Source organism: Lipotes vexillifer, unplaced genomic scaffold (genome assembly GCF_000442215.2).
Source record: "Lipotes vexillifer unplaced genomic scaffold, Lipotes_vexillifer_v1.1 scaffold54, whole genome shotgun sequence".
Lineage (NCBI taxonomy): Eukaryota > Metazoa > Chordata > Mammalia > Artiodactyla > Lipotidae > Lipotes > Lipotes vexillifer.
In genome coordinates, this window is record NW_006789324.1 from 2,960,556 (window position 1) to 2,976,261 (window position 15,706).

The 15,706-nt window shown below is 44.0% G+C and overlaps 1 protein-coding gene across 2 annotated transcripts in view; it reads left to right on the forward strand.

Annotated features, from left to right (window-relative positions):
- The first annotated feature begins 279 nt into the window (after positions 1 to 279).
- The window catches only part of FGGY (FGGY carbohydrate kinase domain containing), a 412,679-nt gene continuing 397,252 nt past the window's right edge, over positions 280 to 15,706 (forward strand). The window contains exons 1-2 of one of the 2 annotated variants that reach the window (XM_007462576.1): positions 280 to 357; positions 8,858 to 9,072. In XM_007462576.1, coding sequence (XP_007462638.1) covers positions 8,866 to 9,072 — 207 coding nt within the window. In that variant the 5' untranslated portion in view covers positions 280 to 357; positions 8,858 to 8,865. Of the gene's footprint in view, positions 358 to 3,041; positions 3,140 to 8,857; positions 9,073 to 15,706 lie in introns of those variants that run through there. The other variant, XM_007462575.1, reaches the window with a different exon arrangement.

The window sequence follows — 15,706 nt, forward strand, 5'->3', positions numbered from 1 at the left end:
CAAAGAAGGAACTTGGGCCTTACTTTGGGCAGAGGCAGTACTGATGGTGTTTAAGCTTACGGTGTAGCTCTTGGCAATTTTAACAGGGCGTGTTTCTGGAGGGGCAAGCTGTCCAATAATCTTCCAGTAACTCATTCTTTAGGCCTTTCACCCTGGGCCTTGAAGCCATCTGGCCATTCTTGATAAACAGGTAAACACAAGACTAGACCAGAGGCCTCAGCCAGCCTCAGGCTGGGCGCTGTCTTCAAGGGAGGAGTTTTGCAAGATGGTGCAGGGACTGGATTTTGTTGCTCTACCTAATATTGTACTTCCCTGAGCCCTTTCTGAATTTACCAACGTCTGACAGCAGTCATCAAGGTTGGTGGGTTCTTCTGTTGTTTTTATTTGAGTGACTTTCTGAGAAAAGCTGTGGATTTGGGCCAGTATGCTAATGATAATGACATTGCTTTGAAGGTCTGATTAGTTCTGTAGAATATTATTTTATAGTTAATTATGTCAGTAAATCAACAGCAGCCTCTTGGAGAAGAAAGTGACAGAGGGAGATAAACTACATATATATTTAACAAATTGTTCAGAACTCCAAGAGAGGTAGGAATTCATGTATTACAAAGAGTCCACTTAACAATAAAAAAATCACTAAGTTTGCCTGTAATTTTCCCTGTTATGTGCATAGCTTTGTAATTGGCTTATGGGGTTAAACTATAATAACTTTGCATTTAGAGTCAGGACCCCAGCCCTGGCTCTCTCTGTGTCTGTTCTGCCACTTTTCTGCTTCCAGGGTCCTGGCATGAGAGTAAGAGGCCGTCAGATTCAGGCTTTGGCTTTTAGTGAACTCAGGCTGTGAACTGGGTTTGTGAAAGACCCCATCTTTCTTCTCCCCTCCATGCATGTGTCTGTGGGAATGGGGCTCTGGGTCAAGGAGGATGATTGACCTGGGAAGGGGTGCAGTGCTGTACACACAAGAGAGGCTTGCTGATGGTGCTTCTAGAACTCTCCAGGGATGGAGGGTTTTTAGAGGCTTTTTATTTCAAAAGGTATTTGACTATTTTATACATTAATAATTTCTCCCTCCCTCACAGCCCAGGAATTCCCCTATTACGGCATGACACACGCTGTGCTTGTCTCCAGGTAGAAGGAAGTAGGGGGGCAGAACATTCTCAGTTAATATCTAATGTTTCTCACAGTAGCATTTATAGTGACATAGGTGGTTGTTATTAATCAGAGCATGGAGGGGGTGTTTCTGATGGTTGAGTGTCTGAGAAGTTTTCACAGGATGAACAGACTTGTAATTGTGTTCTGAGTGTGTCCAGGATGAAAGCAGCTTGGTTAGGGAAGGAAAGCCAAGTCGTTTCATGGATAGATAAGAGTCCTGCTCTGGCTTAGACAAACCTGAATTTGAGTACAGCCCTCTTCCTCTCCAGGCGTCGTGACCATCCGCCGGGTATCGCTCCTCTCAGGATTTGAGTGTCCTCCCCTGTAACTGAGGGAAGGGTGGGTGTCGTAAATGTGGGCCCCCCTCTCCCTTTCTCTGCAAAGAGAATAGCTTGGTAGGGCTATTAAAGGGCTTGGAAGGCATTTTAACAAGTCAGGAGCTGCTTTATTGGCTCACAAGTATTGAAGAGAAGAGATCGTAAGCAAGGTTTTATGGAAGAGGACATGGGAGACTCAAAGTTTAATTCGCTTTGAGGTGATGTTTGTTTTTGGAGTTTGGGGATGTCATTTGATGCATCAGATTTTCCATCCATGATTTCGTTAGGGCCTATACTGTGCATTTGGCCTCAGCATGGTTGGGGTTTGTGTTTTCTTTGCGTCAGCTGTTGTGCTGTTGCCTGTGTGGCTCTTGGAGGGTGGTGGGTTTTGGCCACCATCCAGGACTGCCTCAGAGTCGATCCCTGTGGCTGCCACATTGTGAGGCAGGCATGAGGATTTGGTGAGTTTTGCCTTTTCTGCCTGTTGGAACCCATCTTTGAATTTAAAAGGACAGCCAGCTGTTCTTCTGTCTTATTTAATACCATATCCCTCCTCCAGTCACCTCGTATTTGTCTTTAAAAATGGGCTCAGTCCAAAGCATGAAGATCCTCAACATCCTGAAAAATACTGGGTTTCTGATCCAATGATTGGAACAGTGATGAAAACAATAAACTGGTACTTCTTTTACCAACTAACCTCTCTGTATTCTGCAGAGAAAGGTGGAGTTGGAATAAGATGCCTGGCTTCAAGAGTATAGCTAAGATTCTGATGGCAATCTGGAGCCACCTTACTGCCATGTGTAATATTACCAGGTGCATTAGGTTGAGCTTGAAATACATCAACAAGGCATAACTTGAGGCATCACCATTTGACTTTCAAAAATCAGCTTCTTACATTAAATTGTCAGCTCTTTAAAATCAGAAATGATATATTTTTCAGCTTCCTATTCCTAGTGTCCTGGCACAGAAAAAGCACTTAACATTTGTTTACTGGAATTTGAGCTGTTAGACATGGTGAGAATACCTAGGTATAGATCATGCGTATTAAGTAATTGCAGATGTCCAGAGGTGATTTGGTGGTGTAAAGGGAAGGTTGGCACATGTTAATAGTCCTAATAGTTGCTGCTGTTTACTGAGCATGTACCATATATCAGACACTGTGCTGGGCACTTCGGTTATACAATCCTAGTTAATTGTTCAAAGAATACAATGAGATTGGAGCTGCAGGAGACAGCCTTTCACTTTCAGAGGAGTACCTGTCAAGAAGCTGTACATTTTCTCCCATGAGTATTTTTGGTAAAGCCAGTGGAGAACCAGACATTATTGCCAGATTAGCGCTTTCCTTCCCATCCCGAACTTTCTCTCCATCTTAGAGCATGTGCGCGTTGTTTAAAGTGTTATTTAGTTCCTTCTGTCAGGGAGACTAAAGTTGACCAGTGTACTCATTGCTTATCTTTTTCTTCCCAAACCTCCCAACCCCCTGATTGCAATATAACTAAATAAAAAAAAAAAATTGTGTGGGTCTCGTGTACTTGAGCTCCCAGCCAAGACCAAAGATCAAAGTCAAGAGAGGATATTGAGCTCCCTCCCAGGTCCCTGGGAGCTGTATTTGTAGACACTGTTTCCAAGTCAGTCCTGGAGGAGTAGCCCTTTGAGAAATAGGACTGCAGGTAAGCTCATCCACTTTGGAGCCTTGTAGTCTTAGGAAACATTGTTACTGGTCTTTGGTCACTTAGGGGAAGAGAAGGAGGAAAATACAAGAGAACAATCCCCAAAGGTTGGTTTTCAGCACTGGTATTTGAGCATGACCCCTTAGAATCTCTGGGATAGTTGTGCAGAGAACAGCCTCCCGTGTCTGTGACCCTCTTTCCTTTTCTCACGCTGCCTTTTAGCAGCTTGCATGTTTGTTAAAGAATCAGCCGTGAAGCCTGTGGTTTTCTGTGGCACATTTCTAATAATATTTGTAAAGGCTATTATTTAATGAAGCGCATAAATATTTATCATAAGAGCAGTCTTTTGATGGTGAACAGGGGCTAAATGCCAGTCCAGTCTGCACTGGGGACTTGGCTGGGAGGCTCTTTCTGCCCTTCGGAGCCTCCTGTAGACTGAAAATTTAGGTAAGCCTCGGTACGTGTGTGCAGCCAGCTTGAATTTCTCCCTGTAGCTTTTCCTGGCCTTCACAATCTACGTCCTTATTTCTCTGTCTGACCAGCCTCCCTATATTCCCTATTAGTTGTTTTTCTTTTTAGAGAATTTATCTTTGACTGAAATGAATGAATTGGAACTAATGTTCTGACTCTCAGCATTCATCCATTGGGCTCTGGAGCCATACCGTCCTGGCCTGGAGTCCCAGCTCCTCTGGTTTTGTGCTCTATGACGTTAAATAGCTTTATTGCTGAGAACCTCAATCTCCTAAACTGGAAAATGGGCTCATAGTGCCAACCACACGGGATTGTTACAAAGGTGAAGTGAAATCACAAGATCAGGTGGGCAATTTGCAGAGCAGAGCTTAATAAATGCTAGTTGTTGCTGCCTTTGTTGTTGATATTGATATTGAAGACGTTTTTGAAGGATTTGGTTTTCCCTTTTAGGTTGGTGTGTAGAAAGAGCCCTAAACCTGCCTTAAGAGGCCAGGGTTCAAATGCAGGTGCTGCTGTTGTTTGCTGTTTGTGGTACTAAGGGCAAATTTCCCCATCCCACCAAGGTATAAAATGGTGATAGGGTTACCAGCTTGACTGGGTTTCAGTCAGAAGATATGAACAAATGTATACAAGTGCCAGGCATGCAGGAGGATCCTAATCCTTTTTTAAAAAAACAAATTGGAAAAGGGAATAATGTTTTCCATTTTGCAGTTACTTTATTTCTTGAGGCCAAGAGGGACTGGAATACAGTTTGGAGTCTAGGACACAGCAGAGAGTACCTATGACCCAGGAACAAAGGGCACAGAAAGGGGAGACAAGGAATCTGAGTTGCAGAAACTCCTCTGGCAGAGTTTTTATAACTCACAGGGTTGAGTTTCAGGGAAGCTGCCTAAGGGCTTGAACTTCTTTGTTTCCCTTCTTTCAGGGTCCAGGTGTGGAAACAATCATAAAGAGATCACTTAAAACTATAGTAATGGGAAACATGGTGAACTTGAAATATTTAATTAGGATCTATTTCTTACAAAAACATGAACTGGGAGGTCTGTGCGAACAGTGCAGGGAGGGTAAGATGCCCTTGTTCCCGTGGGTTTGACTCTCTTCCCAACTGATGTCTCAGTTAAATGGTCTAGAAATGGGTAGTTTGCTAGAGAGAGGCCACCTGGTGTTGAGAAAGGGTCAGTCTCTGAAGGTGGGCAGCCTGAGTTCTGAGTTAGCCACTTGTAGACAGAGTAGGCAGGAATACCTAGCAGAGTCCTTGGCAAATGGGCATTTACTAAATGGAGGGTATTAGGCAGTATATCATCCTGAGAATGGTTAGGGATTTGGGAGCCAGAGGGAATGAGATTGCTCTCAACTCCATCACTTGCGAGTTATATGACATACTGGAGCAAGTTATTAACTAGTCTAGGACTCGTTTTCCTCATCAGTAAAATGGGGATGATAACAGTAATTATCCTCAGGGGTCGATGTCAGGATAAAAGGTGGATTAAGAATGTAAGCAAGCTGCTTAGCAAAGCATCGGATACACAGTAAATTTGTACCTTTTATTATTTCCCTAAAGATAGGTTTTAAAGGTGTCCACTGAATCTCACAGAGACTTGGTGAGTTCGTGCTATGTGCCAGCCACTGGGCTAACACTGGGGATACAGCTGTGGTCCAGGCAGCACTGGAGTCAGTGTCTAATGGCAAAGCTCCACTGTCCATACAAGTGTGTGTGTGTGGGTGGGGGGGTGGTGGTGGTTCTCCCAAAGGATGGGCTGTTTCCTGTTTAGCCAAGAGATGGGTCCAAAACCCAGAGCTGGGGGAAGCCCTGAGTCAGCTGCAGAGTGGAAATCTGCCTCTTTGGATTTTATTGGAAGTAAATCAGGATATCTGGGTAGTGGGTGGTAAGATGAGGAATTGCCAGGCCTGAGGAGCTGGGCCAGCCCCCTGGGGGACTCTTTTGTCACTGGCGCTGGCAGGAGTACAGAGAAGCCTGGATGATGGCTGGCCAGGTCTGTGTAATCCAGAATGTTTGTATAGATTCTTCATTTCCTGTGTTTTTCCCCTTGTTTCTCCCTCCAGTGTTTAGAATAATCTTGGAAAGTTCTAGCCAAGGACAGAGAGTTGTTGGCTTGTCAGGATCAGTGTTGGGGAGCAGCATCCCTGGGCCCTTCCAAGTGGTGAGAGGGGGAAGCTAAGAGAAGGAACCCCGAGTACAGCAAGAGTATGTGTATGTGGTCAGTTCAGGGAGGTGGAACAGCGAGCCCGGTCAGTCTTCCTCCTCTTTGCAGATAAAGAAACCGAGGAAGATCTGAGCCATGGCACTGTCCTATTTTGTCCTTCACTGTATCCTCAGCTCTTAGCAGGGTGCCTGGTGCCTGGCACAATCGGCATTTCTTTGAATATCAGTCACTGATTGCAAGATGCATCATTATTTCATATACCACTAAGAAGGAAAGAACATGCTACTGATTAGTTGTAAGATGCCATTGATTTTGCCGAGTCACTAATTTTGAAGAAGCTAAATGTGAAAAAAATGAGTGTCTTCGAATTAATAAAATGTACTTGTAAGCATCCAATAAATATTTGTTAATTGGATAGATGAAGCATACAGAGATTAGAATCAAGGAAAAACACTAGTGCAGATAAGTACAAACCTAGGAATCCAAACTATTAAAGCATTAAAGCACGAACCTGTTCATCCTTGTTTTCTGTGGATTCACTGATCTAGGTGTTCATTCCGTAAACATTTATTGAAAACCAGTTATGTACCAGACACTGTACTGGTTTGGGGATATAGAAACTGTAGGAGCTGGGGATCCGGAAATCAATCAGTTCCTTTCTTCAAGTTCAGGCCAGTAAGGGAGACGGACACAGAAACAAAAAATTCACAGAGTGGTCTTCAAAAAGTTTGCAAAGAAAGTAGGGGCACGGTACTCTGGTGGCAGCAGGGCATGGAGACAGGCAAGGCAGTCTTTCCTGAAGAGGTGGTGGTTTAGCTGGATCTTGAAATGGAAGTCAGCAGGCACACAAGAGAGGAAGGAGGTAGCAAGGGAAGAGAAGCACGAGGGGAGACAGTCCTGTAGCAGTGCGGTACACCTGCGGTCCTGCGAGGGGTTCAGGATGTCTGGAGCTTGGTGTGAGAATGGGCAGGACTGAGGTGGATGTGGCTGGACAGCAGGTAGAGAGCAGCTCCTGGAGGGCCTGAGATGCCGTGCAGAGGGCCTCAGCCAGTGGTTTTCAGCTATCCTGAGTCCTGAGGAAGGACCCAGCAGAGTGATTGCTGTGGGGAGGGTAGAGGGCCAGGCAAGGGTGATCTTTGTTTCAAACAGAGCAGCTCTGCTTTGATCTGTTTTATTTCAGTTTTTCCGAGTAATGGCTTGAAGGAAAGATATCCCTTTTGGATGCTTGAAGGAATGCATGGTTTGAAAACTGGTGCCACTGGTCATACGGGCGAGGAGATGAGAAGGCACTTAGGCTGGAGCCTGAGAGTTGTTCTCTGAAGCTCAGACGGAGGTAGCACATGTTCTTAACTACAGATTCCCCATTGGCCTCTACACCTGCCTGCGAACCAAAGCGGGCCACACACCTTTGGGAAATCTTCGTGATCAAGTCAGAAGCTATCACTTGTAATGAAGCTGTTTCTGACTGGGATAAATAGCCAGGAAGCTGTAATGGAACATCTGCTGGCTGACTTCATTTTAGAATTCCCAGGTGTGACCTTGCCAAGGAAACATTACCTTTTTGAAGTGGAAGAGGGTGCAGAACGCTGCTGCGGTTGAAATTAGACTCTGGGCGCTGAGGCCGCCCCGAGCTCACCTGTGGAGTTGTAGCATGTTCACCAGCATGGGTATCTTGGGGGCTTGTTCTTATTCTTTAAAAGGCCAATCTGGAAAATGAAAGCCTCTGTGAGATGTCTGTGTCATGGGGCCTAATCTGACCAGAGGGACTCAGAGCCGCAGTGAAGGCCAAGGAATTCCTGAGTGTTCTCTGGTCAGACTTCCTTGTAACTCACAAGGGGTCTGTAAAGAAAACAGATTGTTTAACAAGTTCCTGATCCTGTCTCCCTCGAGGCTCCTTCCCAATTCCCAGTCACTTCCTGACACGGCTGCAGTGTATTTGCCTCTTCTCCAAACCTGTATCGCAAGCTGCTAAGAAGGAAAGGAAGGGACGTGAGACAGATGTGGGACTTCGGGTCCAGGCTGCTCGTGAGTGGTGCTGGCTAAATCTCTTAACTCCTCAGAGACCTATTTGCCCATCAGTATAAAATGCATCAGTGTGCATTTACTGTTCTTAAGTGTGTGGACCTAGCATTAAGAGAAAAGTTACGTATCTCTTGGCGTCTCATCTTAGTCACCTGTAAAATAGATTTTTAACTATACTCACCTTTAGGGGTAGAGGGGAATTGGATGAAGGCAGTCAAAAGGTACAAAATTCTGGTTATAAGATAACTAAATACTAGGAATATAATGTGCAGCGTGATAAATAGAATGAACACTGCTGTATTTATATATGAAAGTTAAGAGAGTAAATCCTAAGATACCTCATCACACAAATTTGTTTTTCTGTTTCTTTACTTTTAAATCTCTATGAGATGATAGATATTCACTAAGCTTATTGTGACAATCACTTCTTAATGTATGAAAGCCAAATCATTATGCTGTACACCTTAAACTTATACAGTGTTCTATGTCAATTATATCTCAATAAAACTGGAAGAAAAAAATAGTCTCACCTTGTAGAGTCGTAGTGAGTAGAGGGGCTGTATGTACTTTTTATAGTGCTTGTTGGCACATAATAGGTGCTCAGTAGATAGTTTTTTGAATGAATGGCCGACTGGGCAGATGAGGTTCCTTTTCAACGCCATGGGCATTGTCCTTGTTTCGATTCAAATTCAGTGAGAAGAAAATACATATCTATTGCCTCCAGATTCTCAGCTCTATAACCCTTTATTTATCCTCATAGCGCTTTTCACCCAGTGTCACGACTTTGCTTGAATAATTAATGCAGTTCGTAAATGCTCACCATCTGACTCCCTTCCAAGAACAGAAACTCCATATCTGAGGCCATGCCTGTCTGTTCACCCACTACCTAGCTCAGTGCCTGTTAGCACACTGGCAGCAATGAACGTTTTGTTGGATGAATAAATAATCAATGGCTACCAGTTCATCAGCTGCATCCCTTCATTTCCACTTTCAAGTTGTCCCATGCTTGGCTTTGCAGACCCACTTGGTCTTCACGTGGTTTTGCCCTTGATCCCCGCAGGTGGAGGGATGGCAACGCCCGGTGGAGATCAGGAACTCGGGAGCTACTACGTGGGTGTGGATGTGGGGACAGGCAGTGTCCGTGCAGCTCTGGTTGACCAGAGGGGTATCCTCTTGGCTTTCGCAGACCAGCCAATCAACCAGTGGGAGCCTCAGTTCAACCACCACGAGCAGTCCTCTGAGGACATCTGGGTTGCGTGCTGCATCGTCACAAAGGTATGGCCTCAACTCTCGCGTTCTCACTTGTGTTCCCCTGCTCCCACCTGCTGAGTGTGTATAGTGTGTCCATCTGGTGCCAGGGACAACGTCGGGGTAACTTTAGACACAGGCTTTGCCTTTAGGGAGCTTATGGTCTATGGCAGAGACCAACAGACAGCTGGGATGTAATGTGATAGGTGCTGGGAGCAAAGTGATCGTGGCTAGAACTGAGGAAGGGGCCAACACTGAGTGGCTCCAGGTAGACAGGATGGAGGATGCAGAACATGTAGACAGAGGATTCAGTCAGATGTGACCGAATGTGAAGACGTCACTGATAACCATAGATGACCTCTACTGCGCCCTCAGGTGTGCCCAGTGCTGTGTAAAACATGTTAATATGCATTATGCAGTCGAATCCTCACAACGACCCTATAAAGCTACCCTCATTTTATTGAGGAGGAAACAAAGGCATAGAAAGATTAGGTAACTTACTCAAGTTCATGCAGTTAGTAAGTAGGAAAGGCAGTTTGACTCCAGTGCTGCACCCTTAGTCACTGGACTGTCCTGCCTTCCAAGTGGACAAATGAGGGAACTGCATTTTGTTCAGAGGGAACTGCATGTGCAAAGGCACAGTGGCCTGAGAACACGGTGGGTTCTGAGAAAGGAAGGAAGTCAGGCAAGACTAGTGCATCTCTCAGTTGTGCCAGGAAGACGTTTATCTTGAGTGGCCTTGGTTTGCGGTCAGCTTGCTGGCTTGGGAAAAGGAGTGATGCTGGTTGAGAATTGTTCCCTTTTAGTTTCACTTGACTGGTTTTATATCCTACTGATCAGGAACGACAGAGATGCTTTTGTAGTTTTTTCCAGAGGGAAAAATAAAGTCCTGGGTTCTCTCTTCTCCCTGTTCCTAGTTTAGTTCCTTAAATATTCATGAAGGGCTTGGTAATTTGCCGATGGACAATTCACCATTCTGTCCGTATTGATCAGTCTGTTTAAACTTTAATGAGCTCTGGGCTGATGTTAGTGCCCCCGGAGAAGAAGGCAGGGAGAGAAGGTGGGGGTGGGAGGCACTGGAGCATTATTATATAGGAATAAAAGGGGGGCACATCTTCTCTTCTGCCTGTTTAATTTTCCTCCTCCCTCCCCCGCCCCTTCCCAGCCCCCGCCTTGGTGAGAATCGTCTACTCACCAAGACCCAAGGAGACCCTTGGGTCTCCTTTGTTCTTCCAACATATAGCATTTCTTGCCATTAAGGAAATTGTCAAGAAGAAAATATAATCCCCTGATGAAAAGCTACTTTAAAAACAGGTCTGCTCTAAGTACAGCTTGGTTTAATGTTGGATTTTTTAATCATCTCCCGGTGGCAGCCACCTCATCATCTGCTTGAGCCCCATTAGCCACGTGAGTGCTCTGGGCATTTGTCCTTAGCGAGGATGTCTCTCTGTAGCAAAGCTGGATAAAGCTATTGGGTCTTAGGCTGTTCCCCTCGCATGGGGTATGGCCATGTGGCTGCATGTCTGAAGCCATATGATAAACATGACACATCTACTCACAGCTATATTGCTGGGTGAGGTTGAAGGAGGGGAGCATGTTTATATTAGAGAGGCAACACACCAGAGAGCACAGATTCTGGAGCCAGACTGCCTGGATTGACATCCCAGTTTCAACATTTATTAGCTTGTCATCTTGGACAAGTTACTTATGGTGTCTTGCTTGAGTTTCATCATCTGTAAAATGGAATGATGACTGTACCTATCTGCATTGGGTCCTTGTGAGGATTAAATGAGTTAATACATATAAAATGTCGTAACAGTGCCTGGAAATGAGTAAGCACTATGATTCCTGTGGCGATGATGATGACAGTAACAGAAATGAGTAGATTATGAAGGAGAGTGAATTTCTAAGATGAAAAATACTGAAAAATCAATGTCGGTAAGGGAGGCACCTCATGGGAGTATCCACTCCTTTTGTCGTTAGGGTTCTTTCCATGTAAGATTTTGAGAAGCAATGGTCTGGGGCAAGGGGTGACATAAAATACATCCCGACCTGTCTTGTCTTTCTCAGGGACTTAAGGAAGTCAAGAGTTTGAGAGCAGTTGTACTTACTGCTTCCTTTTCCCTAAGTTGCTCACATTGCCTGAGACACTTTCCCCTTAGTCAAGTTAATAAAAACAATAAGAACAACAGTAACAATATGATGATGATGATGGCAGCTAACATTTCTTGGGCACTGATTATGTTCCAGGTACCATGCTGAACACTTTATACCAATCACTTCATTTTATCCACACAACAGCCTCTTTTTAAAAAAAAAAAAACTGAAATATAGTTGATTTACAATGTTGTGTTATTTTCAGGTGTACTATTTTTTTCAGATTCTTTTGTCTTATTGGTTATTAAAAAATATTGTGTAGAGTTCCCTGTGCTATACAGTAGGTCCTTGTTGGTTATCTGTTTTATATATAGCAGTGTGTATATGTTAATCCCAAACTCCTAATTTATCCCCCTACCCTTTTCCTTTTGGTATCCATAAGTTTGTTTTCTGTGTTTGTAGGTCTAGTTCTATTTTGTATCTAAGTTCATTTGTATCTTTTTTTTTTCTTTTTTTTTTTTAGATTCCACATACAAGCAATATTATATGACATTTGTCCTCTGTCTGGCTTAGTTCACTTAGTATGATAATCTCCATGTTGCTGCAAATGGCATTATTTCATTCTCTTTTATGGCTGGGTAATGTTCCATTGTATATATGTACCACATCTTCTTTATCCATTCCTCTGTAGATGGTCATGTAGGTTGCTTCCATGTCCTGGCTATTGTAAATAATGCTGCAGCGAACATTGGGGTGCATGTATCCTTTCAAACCATGTTTTTCTCTGATATATGCCCAAGAGTGGGATTGCTGGATCGTATGGTAGTTCTATCTTTAGCTTTTTTTAAGAACCTCCATACTGTTCTCCATAGTGGCTTCACCAAGTTATTATGAACTCTGTTTTAGAGCTGGAAGAAATGAGCTGTTAAGAGGTAAAGTAACCACCCAAAGTCAGGAGTTGGGCTGCTGCTGTCTCCCTCTTGCTCTTTTTTTGCCCCTCTCTTCAGCCTCATCTTATTCCACATGCCCGCATCTTGGAAATCGTATTAAGCTACCTGAATTTTTTTTTCTAAATTAGCACTGAATGGAGAACTTTGAGCTTATCCTGATTGTTATATTAAGCATTCTGAATTACAAGTGCCTTTACCCAGCTGTCTGCTTATGTGGAATATGTGTGCCCCCTCGAGCAGGGGTCATATCTTGTTTACCTGTATTTCCTTAGAGTTCCTCACTTGTAATGTGCCCCATTCATGTCTGTTGAGTACGTGAATGAGTGAAATATCTGTTGTTTTCATTATCTGGCATGCTTTTCTCTCATCTTTTTTTTTAACCTGCCCAGTTTCTGGGTACCTTTTAAAGTAAGATTAAGCATTACTTCCCCCTGGGAGCCTTCCTGGATGACCTCTGACAGTCCCTGCCTGCCCTTGACAGCCTCAGAAGAAAGAGGGTGAGAAGTCCCTCTCTGCTGCCCCAGAGCCCACGTCTTCACCTGTGTCAGTATCTGGTCCTTACCAGATTTTGTTTTAATTGGTGACTTGTTTTAACCATGAGCTGAACTCTTGGAGAATGTCATCTCTGTGTCCACAGCACCTAACACATTGCTTGGCACAAATTTGATGCTCAGTAAATGGTTGCTGAATAAATGTTACTTAGAGCTAAAAACAAGCAAACAGAAAACATTCTGACATCCCTCATCTTGTTCAAATGTTGCAATAACTCTGTGACATAGTTTTCCATACTTCCTATTTGATACGTGAGGATATTAAGGCTCTGAAACTAATGAGTATTAGAGACAGACCTAGACCCCTACTGAGATGGCTCCAAATCCTCTTCTCTGTTCTACTCACCACTGCCCCTGAAACTGTCAAGTCTTTATTGGGTTGATACCCACACATCTAAAAATTTCTATGGAAACGCACAAGTCCTAGAGCTTATGTTGTCCTTGATTTTAAGGGCTTATATCCCTTTTTGGAGCCGCAAATCCTAATCACCTCAACAAGGCAAGAACATTTTAAGGTAGTGTCTAGTAACAGCTTCCAATAGGAAGAAGATAAGCTGGAGGTACCATTCAGCCAGCAGGTATTTGTCAAGTGTCATTAGTCTGTGAATATTTATTGAGCACCTACTATGTGCTATGCTCTTTGCTAAGCGCTAGATCATATATGGGAGCGAGGGCTACAACAAGTTCTCTGCCGCTAAGGATGAAATAGTTCAGTTGCATGGAAGAAAATAATACCCATGAAGCCAACGAAATACCATTTTGTTTTAAATTGTACCAGCTATGTGAGTAATGGTTGGAGAGAGAAGGAGCAGAAGAGGGAGTCACCCATGTGGGATTGAGCAATCATGTCAACCTCCTATATTTATAGAACCTTTATGGTTTACAAAGTATGTTCCTTTCCATTTGATTGTCATACAAGGTAGGTAAGGGAGGGGTTGTTACTCCCATGTTAAATTGAAAAGAAATACTGAGATCCAGAGAGTTAAGTGACTTTCCCTAAGCCACCCAGGAAGTGGGTGATAAGCCTGAACTCAGGCCAGATCTCTGTATTCCCTCCATCTCCAACACCACATACCTTCATCTTTTGGCTGGGTTAGAACTTGGAATTACTTGGAATGTAACTGACCTCCTCATCTATGTCTGTGCACTTCCCCTCTCCAATTGTGCTCCTTCTTGAGCTGGAATGATAGATATATGTTAATGCTAACTTGATCAGGTCACTCTTTTGCTTACAGCTATTCTGTAGCCCCATACTACTGCTTGGATAGAACTCAGAATCCTTAACATGGCCTGTAGGTGCTGTGTGGTTTGGTTTCAGCCTGCTCTCCTGGCTCATCTCATGATGCTTCTCTCAGCTCTGCCTTCCACCCATATTCTCCTTCTGTCATAATCCCACACATACACTGCTCCCCCTGTCCTCTGGCTGGACTTTTGCACACATTCTTTCTTCTTCCTGCACACTCTTCCTGCTTTCCGCTGACATATTTCACTCCTATTCATCCTTAGATCCATACTGTCTGATACAGCAGTCACTAGCCACATGTCACCGTTTAAATTTAGTTAAAATTAAATAGAGTTTAAAATTTGGTTCCTCCATTGCAGTAGCCACGCTTCAAGTGCTCGGCAGCCACGTGTGGCTGGTGGCTGCTGTGCTGGACAGCACGGACACAGAACATGTCCATCACTGCAGAAGGTCCCTTGCATAGTGCTGCACTGGATCTTAGTTCAAAAGGCAGTTGTTCAAGGAGGAAGCCGTTTCTCCCCCAATGTTACCTCCCAACTAAGTCCTATTTTACTCAGTGTTTTTACATCTCTTGTACTTTTTCTTCATAGAACTTCACATGGTTTGTGGATCATTCATTTTTTGATTAATATCAAATAGTAAAATCATTCTATAATCAAGTAATAACATAACAAAATAAATGAAGTAAAAATAATTCCCATTTGTGGATTAATAGCTGTCTTTTCTACTAGATTTTGTACCACAGGAGGGTAGGAACTGTAGTGTGCTCACCCAGGTCCTAAAGTATAGTAGACCCGGGAAATGTAAAAAGAATGAATAGCTCAAGACATTGGGACCTCCCTACTCCCAATCAATGAAGAAAGCTTGAGGAAGGATGTAGGATTAAAAGTGAGACTTGAGAACACTAAGAGTGGTTGTTCAGGAGGAATATTACGGATGGAAGCGCTTAGGTGGAAAAGTTAGAGTCATCCCTGGCTGGAGCAGGTGGTTTCCAGTAGGAGGAGGAAGGGAAGCTGGAATTGGTGCTGGGGGCATACCTGGGGTGGCTGGTTCTGAGGCCAGTTGGGAACTCTTCTAGAATCATCCTGAGTTTCAGACTGACCAGCAACAGATTCAGGATGGCTTGGAGGAACAGAAACTAAATTCAAGGATGCCAGTTAGGAGGCAATTTCCTTCTTCTAATGAAGGTCTGGAAGCTGAGATTTGTTTGAACCATAGGGTCTGGGAGGCCTGTGGCTATGTCTGTCTTGTTGAGCATGTGTCCTCTGTGGTGGCACATGTAGGTGCCTAATACTATCTCTTTAATAAATGAAGGGCTGGGTTAGGATGTTGGCTGAGGAATAAAGAGGCAGCATAAGACTGAGAGACTTTGGAAGGAAGATCCAACAGGACCTGGTGACGATGGAGTGGAAGGAGGTAGAGGCAGTTTCAGAGTTTCTGTTCTTGGAGGAATGTTGGTGTCACTGACATAAATGGCAGTGTTTGGCCTCTATCTCTCTACCTTATGTTCAAGGGACAGTACCACACCTGAGCTAGGATGCTGTGTAGGTAATGGACCAGGACTGGATTTGTTCATTTTACTGGTCAGTGGAGTAGATTTTGTAAAGCTGAAGGCCTCCAGGGGCCTTGCAGGTAACATACACCCCACACAAGCTGTATTAGCCTTGTTGTTATTCCCACTTCAGGGCCTTTGCACTGGCTGTTCTCCTGCCTGAAACACTTTTTCTGCAGTTTTCTACAGGGTCAGCTCCTCAGGTCCTTCAGGTGTTTCCTCAAATCTCACTTTCTCAGCAACTGCCTTCCCCTTCTCTGGCATTCCT